General features: G+C 50.1%; 5 protein-coding genes across 5 annotated transcripts; 3 read left to right on the forward strand and 2 right to left on the reverse strand.

Moving 5' to 3' along the window:
* Window positions 1–4: 4 nt before the first annotated feature.
* On the forward strand, window positions 5–2,859 carry ASPWEDRAFT_54480 (fungal specific transcription factor domain-containing protein; the record flags this gene model as incomplete). Its single annotated transcript, XM_040838064.1, has 6 exons — window positions 5–22; window positions 374–414; window positions 583–739; window positions 792–1,435; window positions 1,488–2,572; window positions 2,624–2,859. The coding sequence occupies 6 exons, from the start codon at window positions 5–7 to the stop codon at window positions 2,857–2,859; spliced, it is 2,181 nt and encodes a 726-aa protein (XP_040684926.1).
* A 23-nt stretch (window positions 2,860–2,882) lies between these two features.
* On the reverse strand, window positions 2,883–4,210 carry ASPWEDRAFT_54513 (NAD(P)-dependent alcohol dehydrogenase; the record flags this gene model as incomplete). The annotated part of the gene is made up of 4 exons (XM_040838066.1): window positions 2,883–2,894; window positions 2,965–3,918; window positions 4,005–4,133; window positions 4,187–4,210. 4 exons carry the CDS (start codon window positions 4,208–4,210, stop codon window positions 2,883–2,885), a joined length of 1,119 nt encoding a protein of 372 aa, XP_040684927.1.
* Window positions 4,211–4,541: 331 nt separating this feature from the next.
* On the forward strand, window positions 4,542–5,306 carry ASPWEDRAFT_176340 (uncharacterized protein; the record flags this gene model as incomplete). The annotated part of the gene is made up of 1 exon (XM_040831490.1): window positions 4,542–5,306. One exon carries the CDS (start codon window positions 4,542–4,544, stop codon window positions 5,304–5,306), a length of 765 nt encoding a protein of 254 aa, XP_040684928.1.
* Window positions 5,307–5,332: 26 nt separating this feature from the next.
* ASPWEDRAFT_176341 (uncharacterized protein) lies at window positions 5,333–6,048 on the reverse strand (the record flags this gene model as incomplete). The annotated part of the gene is made up of 2 exons (XM_040831491.1): window positions 5,333–5,937; window positions 6,003–6,048. 2 exons carry the CDS (start codon window positions 6,046–6,048, stop codon window positions 5,333–5,335), a joined length of 651 nt encoding a protein of 216 aa, XP_040684929.1.
* Window positions 6,049–6,820: 772 nt separating this feature from the next.
* On the forward strand, window positions 6,821–8,509 carry ASPWEDRAFT_45219 (sugar porter family MFS transporter). The gene is made up of 4 exons (XM_040836469.1): window positions 6,821–6,902; window positions 6,957–7,654; window positions 7,705–7,945; window positions 7,991–8,509. The coding sequence occupies exons 1-4, from the start codon at window positions 6,851–6,853 to the stop codon at window positions 8,455–8,457; spliced, it is 1,458 nt and encodes a 485-aa protein (XP_040684930.1). The 5' UTR covers window positions 6,821–6,850; the 3' UTR covers window positions 8,458–8,509.
* Window positions 8,510–8,820: the final 311 nt, after the last annotated feature.

The raw sequence follows: 8,820 nt of genomic DNA on the forward strand, positions 1-8,820 counted from the left end.
GTCGATGGAGACTGCGGGGAACGCGGGGATGATGCAAACAAGGCAAAACGCGGAGATAACATTTCGCTTCGTTCGCGATTCGAATTCCTCTTCTTCAATATTTTCTCCCAGATGCTCAATTATCGATATCATCATCCTTTCAATTATATCCGCCTGATGTGATTGATTGCTTCCATCAAGATACATTCAAGCTCACAGCTTATCTGGAATGCTGCCAACCCGAGTCAGCACCGCGTGCGAAAGATGTCGTCGCCACAAAAGTCGAGTATTTCACCCCTCAAGCAGTCCCCGGCACCTTTTTAACCGTCGCAACGGATAGTGTGATCCATTCCGCCCCTGCTCGCTGTGTGTGCGAGCCAATGTAGACTGCCAGCCTCGACAGGCAGACGGATCGCGCAGAGAGGGTGTGCGAAAGTAAGCTGCATCCTTTTATTTCATTTAGCCGGTGAGGTGGATGTTGCTAACGGTGAAGTGGTGAGTGGAATTCAGACGGGCAGGATCGACACGAAGCTTGGGAAGTCGCCCGCGGCCACGATCGCATTCGACGAGAATATCGCCTGAAGAGTCGCTGGAATCGCAGAGTGGGACGCTCAATGATGCAGAAAGCCCGCCCTTATCGCCTCAGAATGTCGAGCATGTAGCAGAAAATGATGGATTCCACCCAACGAGTGATGCGAATAATGTGCGACCGTCGATTGACTATGGAGATGCTGAATCTGCAATGGGAATTGCGAGGAAGGTATGACAACTGCTATACACCACTTATACTGCAGTCCTAAAGTGCGACTTAGATCTGTCAACTTGGTCAACAACATATCGACGAGCGAAGTACCACCGCAATTCCAGGTTATCCCGTCAGCGCCATTGTTCCACCCGCCCGAAAGTCAGCGGCTAGACAACGTGTACCAATCTCGAAAATCCTTGGCCGGCCACTACCTTCGATGGATCGCATGAGAGAATTGTTGGAATACTACTTTGATGCGGTACACTGGTTCTCACTCGCGATCTACGAGCCCAAATTCCGCAGAAAGTTCGATTCTTTAGCTGATGGCTTTGCGAATCCATCCCAGAAACCCTTTTTGGTTTTATTGGCAACTATGCTCGGAATGTCCTCGTGGTATCGATCGCAACGTTCGGGAATTGATTCGGGCGAACAGAAAGAAGAGTGGAAGAAGCTGAGCTCAGGTCTTCTTTCCTTGGCTGAAACACATGTGCTGGAATTGATGGACCACCATTCCATTACAGCAGCCCAGGCCTTTATTCTCCTAGGATCACATAATGTCTATCATGGGCGACCTAACCTAGCATTCTCATTACTGGGTGCGACCATAAAGATCTCGCAAGCATTAGGCTTACACCGGGAACCTCTACGGGGTGAGGTGGAAGATATTGAGGAGCGGAAAAGAGTTTGGTGGACCATCTACACATGGGATCGGTATGCAACGCTTGCTTTGCTGTCAAATTCCCGGCTACTCACAATATCCCAGATTTGCTTCGATTACGTATGGCAGACCACTTGGCATCAATGACAAGGACTGCAATGTCAGTATGCCGCTAGACGTGCTTGAGAATCCGAGTTTCGTTTCCACAGAGACAGAATCTCAAAGCATCTGCTATTCTGCGTATCAGCGAGAGTTGAATGAGCTCTACTTAATTGCATCCCCTGCCTTGGAACCAGTTTTTGGCTCTCGTGCCTCCTCGGAAAAACACTGGTCTGGAGACATGTATGTGAGTCTCATCAAAACGGTCACATCACAACTACACCGCTGGCGACATCGACTCCCTAGGCACCTGGTTTTGGATCTCGAAAAAGACTTCTCTCCGGGAGGTACCTTGAGCTCGAGGGCGCATGTCTTGCAAGCTCTAGCATTGCAACTTACATTCGACAATCTCTGCGTTGTACTTCACAGACCCTTTCTGGCCCAGCAAGTCGATCATCTATCGGCCACCCAGGATACTCCCAGCGACCACGCAGGAGAATCCACTCCAATCAACGTCAACAATACTTCCTCTTCCGAACAGGACCTCCGATCTAAAGCTCTCTCCTCGAGGCTAAATTCAGACCCATGGTGGAGTGCTGCGGTGCGGACAGCTCGTGTGACAGATTTACCCATTCTCGCACAACTCGCTACAGATAGCCATCTGGTCGCATTCCTAGCAATCAACCTCTTCAACGCTGCCATCGTTCTATCTATTATAGCGATCTCGGATCCTCTGTCAGATACAGCTCAGGTGATGAAGAGGACGATCACTCGCATTTTTCGATTACAAGACCTTCTCGGAAAAAGGTCTACCCTGTCCAAGCAGAGCACATCTGTGTTGAAGAACGTGATCAATATGCTTCTCACCCGAGAGTCACAAGCCATGCTCGCTCCAGTTACTGGACCAGAGCCGGACATGTCTGACCAGATTGTGCCTGCTCCAGAGTGCTCTCTGATGTCAGTAGAGGATACTCTACGTCTTCCGCTAGATGTCGCATCGGGTCCCTTCGACACATTGGAGGGAAGCTCAATTCAGCATAACCCGAACAGAAGTACTCGACTCAACGAGGGGCTATCATCGTTTCAAAATGGTATGAATTTGTGATCTGAACTAGGGCGTTGGACTTTGCTAATGAATCCAGTTTTTGCGCCCGCGAACGACCGCTCCTCCTACGGCATACCCCAAGAAAACCGGCTCGAAAGAACCGACAGTGGCAACCTGAACGAAGATCCCTACTACGCATGGCAGATGCCTGCCCAGCAAGACTGGAACGAACCTGATTTCTCTCAAGCGGGTCTTGAAGAAACCTACTTTGACAGTGGTGAAAGTGGATTATATTGGCTGTGGGACATGACTTGGAATGCACCAGAGACCTGACGAACTAGAATATTTGAACAGTTCTATTTTAATGACTACAACTTATGGCACAACTCACAGAGATGGTCGGAGTTGTTCAGTTCGGACAATCCCCGCTCCCATTACTTCTGTGCGCTCTCTAGCCAAAGTCTCATCAACATCCGGCCCGTAGATCACGCTCTTGATCCCATTGCGATTCGCAGCATTATTGAATGCCGTCTCTGCGGATGAAAAAGAGAATTCATGTGTCACCAAACCGTCCAGGTTAATCCGTCGGCTGTTCAACAAGCCAATTGCGGTGTCAAAGTCTCCAGGCCCGTAGCGGAAGCAACCCTTGAATACAATTTCTTTGTCGCAAACCTGGCCAACAGGGAATGAGACAGATGGTTTGCCTAGCCCTGCCTGCACCAGGGTACCACCGTGGGCAAGTGCGTGTATGCTGCAGTTCAGACAGGGCTCTGCTCCAGTTGCATCCACTGCAATATCAGCGCCTTCTTCCAGTCCGGTGGCTTTTAACAACGCTTGTGCATTCACTTCAGGAGGCTCAAAGCTCATCCGATATGTATGGGTGGCTCCGTATTGTTTTGCAACACTGAGTCGACTCTCCACGATATCAACAACAGCAACGGTTGTTGCGCCGAAAGCTCGTGCAACTGCGCCGCATAGTAGTCCGACAGGACCAGCTCCGAACACTACCACTGACTTATTTTGCATGTCACCAGCAAGCCTGCTACAGTGTACAGCCACACTCAAGGGCTCAACGAGACACCCATCTCGGAATGAGATGTGTGATGGCAGTTTATAACAAGATTCTGGGGGCACGCGATAGTATTTCGTGAGGGTACCGTCATACGGAGGTGTCGCGGCAAATCGCATTGACCGACAGAGGTTGTAACGACCACTGCGGCATTTCTTGCATATGTTGCAGGGTATTCCCGGCTCAAGGGCAACACGGTCACCGACTGCCACTCCCTCGACGTCTTTTCCACATGCTACCACGATTCCCGAGGGCTCGTGGCCAAGAGTGATGGGCTTTTCAACAACGTATGGACCTATCCGGCCATGCTTCCAATAGTGGACCTGCAGCATAAACGTCAGTTATGCCATTTATTTCGATACCTTGATCAAATAGAACAAGCCAAATGGATGGAGAGAATGTAGCTTACATCTGAGCCACAAAGGCCAGTTGCCATGATTCTGACAAGCACATCACGGTCGGATTGGAGACTAGGCACTTTTCGTTCCTCGTACGTGAAAGATCCCCCGGGGTGCAAGACAAAGGCCGTATGGGAAGACTAAGTCTTGGTTAGCTGAGGCTAGAGTAGTAACACTGGATTCTTGGACGAACCTCTATTTGGTTGGAGACCGACATTTTTGCGTTATTGATTGATCGGATGAAGTTACTACATCTTCTTCCCGGAATTGCCCGGCTTTTGAATCATTTCTGCTCGGCATCCCACCTGCCAGACTGTCGCTATCCCGCCTTGTATACACGGTTCCGGCGGAAGGAAGAGTCTCGGAGGGCATTCGGTTCCGGTGGGCCCGCTATCCCGAGGCAGGACTAGCGGCTTGGCACATTTCGACTCGGGCCATCGCGAGCAACAACAACTCTTGAATCTGTCAACTCACAACACCACTGCGTGTATGATGAACCCCGCCATGAAGTCACTTCTCCAAGTCTTCAGCTCGACCTGATCCGCAAGATGGCTCCCCGGAATCGCCCAAAGCCGCGAATAACCTGGTGGATGCGCGTCCGCCGGTTCATTTACACATTCGAATCACCACTCCGGCTCCGGGCCAGCCTCACCCGCCTTAGCCATCGACATAAGCACCCCTTTCTTGCTCTGCTCGGTCTCTTTCTGCCACTACCGGCATGGCATTTTCGTGTTCCAGACCAAGTGCCATTCAAATTGCTGCTGAATAATATCCCGCTTCTGCAATCACGAATGACGTCTGCAGACCTAACAAACATGCGATCCGTCCCTGTATGGCGCGCGAGAGACACGCCTATCAGATCACTGTATCGGATCTACGAGGCTATGACTGCGCGAGAGTACTATGCTATAGGACCGGAGGTAGAGTACTTTTGGTACCAAGCGCGCCGCTCATGGGCAGTTCACCGCATCCCCGACCCGCGCGATCCCGACCCTGTTCGGTATGCCATTCTTGCATGTATCGCCGAGGAGCTTGCCAAGGCTTTTAATTGGCGGTTGAGTCTGGGGATGAGACGCGACAGAAGCAAGCATATTTACCGTAAGACGTTGGAGGATGCACTTCCACCGTTCGCCCCTGAGACTGCACCTGTCTGGACTAAGGCCGTGTCTGCAATTGATACCGAGTTGATTGCAGATTTACCAAATGATGTCTTAGATCAATCTGGTAAACTACTTCTTGAAGAAGATGGAAACAGCCCTGTATTTGCAGAAAGGAACGTCATAACTGATACCCGGCATTTTTATACGATTTAGAACGGGCGGATGCACCCATCTGCAAACTAAGAAAAAGGCTCCTCGTTATACCTGTTTCGATAAGCCGCAGCGATCTTATCCATAGTTCCCTGATCAGGCGGCATTTCAATGGAGCATGTGTTCAACGTCCGGATATGCTCCCTCTCTAGTGGAGCTCTATTCTGCTCCCTCATATGCCTCAGCAGCGCAATGGCATCATCTATATCAGCCCCCCATTTGCTCTGCTGCATTTCATTGTGGATTCGTCTCAACTTCCGCTCGAGTGCCCACTCCAATGGGATGGCAAGAACACGCAGATTCGTACCCTCCCAGAGGACAATGTTTTGTTTCTCTGCCTCTTCGTAGAGGTGCTCTCTGGACCTGTCGGGCACAAAAAAAGCCATTTCCTCATTTGCCCAATCCTCGATAAAACCTAGACGTTTGGCTGTCCTTGTCACCGCACTATGCAACGGCCCTTTGACGTCATTATCATGCGCCCACTGGGGTTCCAGGAGATAGTCGAAATCCCCCGTGCTATCCCGGTTTTTGAAGAAGTTGACAGCGAGGAACCCCCCTGCGGAAAGTAGAGTGATGGGCGCGAATGCAATAAGCCATTCATCCTTGCCCATCTCATTGTCCAAAGCCTCGAGGCCTTATTTATACAAAAATACTACTGTTAGAATTGGCATTTCCCTGCTTCAACCGACCACTCCGTACCTTTGTTGAAGTCATCAGCACCAAACCGACTTTTTTCCCCTTCCATGCTTATTTGATTCTGAAGGGATCTATGGTTGAAGTAACAAAGGGATTATCTCTAGAGGAATGGTGACGATGAAACCGAACGTCTGGAGTCAAAGATTTTCCCGTTTGTAGCGGAAGGCCCTGGAAGCATCTACCCCACTACGTCCTACGTCGCTAGCGCCCCCGCGGCTGAGGTCACGAGTACACGCGCTACTGCAGTATGATCACTCATGTCTGTTTTGTAGCCGGGGTTTTCCTGAAGGCCATTAAAGGATATATGTTAGCTTCCCTTGCATTTAGCCGGATGATTGTGAAGTTGCCCACCGAAAAGGTTTCGGTTCCATACCACTTCGGTTCCGGCGGAGACATCGGAGGTCAGTACGGGGCACACGAGAGCCCAAATGTTGGATGCAGCATTCGGGATTAAAGTCAATTTGTTAATTCTCCTAGTGAATCCACAATGATACCCTTCCCTGTCTCCAGGTCTATACCCGCTTCCCCAGACCTCCACACATTGCGGGGTTGTCTAACGACGGCTCCGAAATCTTCCACTAAGGAACAGGAAGCGGTTTTCTATATAAATTGACAATGGCCATCGACATGGGGAATTAGTTTATTGTCTGTCTGCAACAATAGCAGTGACAGATATCAACATGGCCAACGCGGATGAAATAAAGTCTTCATCAGAGGGACGAGAGCAAATCTCCGATCCTAATGACCCAAATTTTGTGGTGCAGCCTCCGGCTGACTCGTGGCTTGAACGTGTATTGAAGCCAAAGACAATGCATGCCCGATATCCATTTGTCGGGAAGCCTCTTCTTTGGATGACATGCGCTTTTGGCAGTCTGGGTGATGGATTGTTTGGTTATGACCAGGGTGGGTCACCTCCGAGACAATCATAATGCTAATGTCTTTTAACATCTGCAACAGGTATCATTGCTGGACTCTTGGTCAATCCTGTCTTTGTATCTCGATTCTTCAAGGACCACGGCGGTGCCAGTGGATCGTCAGATGATGTGAATCCGTCCGTTACAGGCATCATGGTAGCATGCCTTCAAGCATCTGCTATCCTAGGCGCCCTTCTAGCCGGACGACTGGGAGATATTGTCGGACGAAAGAAATGTGTCCGCATCGGCGGCTTCATCTACCTTGCGACAGGCTTCGTGCAAGCCTTTGCTCCCAACCTGACTTGCTTCATGGTCGGTCGAACAGTCCAAGGCCTCGGTGTCGGCTTCCTATCGTCGACGGTGCCTATTATTCAGACGGAAATTGCGTCTCCGCATCGACGAGGTATGCTCGTGGCTATCGAGTACAGTTTCAACATTGCTGGATATTCCCTTTCGACCTGGGTGGACTATGGGTGCAATTTTCTGCTCCCTGCGCATACATCCTGGCAGACTCCGTACTTTGTTCAGATTGGGCTTGCGGCCATTCTATTTTTCATGTCGTTCATTCTGCCCGAGACCCCGCGATGGCTTGCTCGTAATGGGTTTATGAAGGAAGCGCGACAGACGGTGGCAGATCTTCACGCGGATGGTGACATCAACGCTGAGCATGTTCGTGCAGTTTGGGTTGAGATCGAAGAGGCCGTTCGCTATGAGGCATCGCTAGGACAATCGACCTGGGGTGTAAGCAATCTTACCATGATTTGATTGACATGTGCTCACCTATCATTCAGGAGGTCTTCACCCGCTACCGCAAGAGAATCATAGTGGGCATCACAGCACAGATGTTTGCACAGCTAAATGGCATCAACGTCATCTCATTCTATCTCCCTAGCTCACTCGCCAAAGCCGGATTCGACAACCGAAAGTCGCTGTTATACACAGCTGGAAATTCCATTCCATACGTGGCAGCAACAATGCTGGCCTGGGTTCTTGCCGACAAATGGGGCAGGAAGCCTTTGCTGATGCTGGGAGGTGTGTAAACCTTATTTCATGTCTTCGTCGATCTAACCGAGATAGGTATTCTCATGGCCACCGCACTCATCATCGTTTGCGTTTTCAATCAAGCGCCCATGAATACTGTGACACGAGCACAAGGCATATATGCCTTTGTTTTGATATATAACGCCATTTACGGTTTTACATGGGGCCCAATTCCCTGGCTTCTCCCAGCTGAGATATTCCCACTCCGAGTACGAAGCAAGGGCATGGCGCTGTCGACGATGTCGAATTGGACATTCAACTTCATAATCGGAATGTCATCGCCTGATGCGTTCGCCGGTATCAAAGGATACTACTATGTGATCATCGCAGGGTTCTGTCTGTTTTCGACAGGACTGGTTTACTTCTACTACGTGGAGACGGCGAATCATTCCCTTGAAGAGATTGCAGTAGCATTCGGGGATAGGGCTTTTGCGGACGATGACCAGTATGTTATGGAACAGGCTCAAGTACGTGGACCAGATGAGCCAAAATGTGTGGCATAGTCGACTAGGGTTAGGACTAGGAGTTTCGAATCAATTTTCACTTTCATCATCGTTTTTCGTCTACCTTTACCATAATAAAACATCAAGTAAACCCAGTGGTGGCAAGACCAATGAATCATGGGTCAGATAACTAGAATGGGTCCCCAGAATCCAAGTCCGCCATTCTCATTGCTCAACCAAATCTTAGATCGTCCAGGATAGCCCTTCTGAGATAGGTAACCCATGACCTCAACCGACACAGCTAGCACCTGTGGATTCACGGCCGATTCCACAACGCCCCGAATGGTGGTTCACGACGGTAAAGCCCGACAATGCAAGGTTTTCCTGGGACTGAGGATCTATGTTTTCATCGCTGGGGGGGGG

The sequence above is a fragment of the Aspergillus wentii genome, assembly GCF_001890725.1.
Source record: "Aspergillus wentii DTO 134E9 unplaced genomic scaffold ASPWEscaffold_8, whole genome shotgun sequence".
NCBI lineage: Eukaryota > Fungi > Ascomycota > Eurotiomycetes > Eurotiales > Aspergillaceae > Aspergillus > Aspergillus wentii.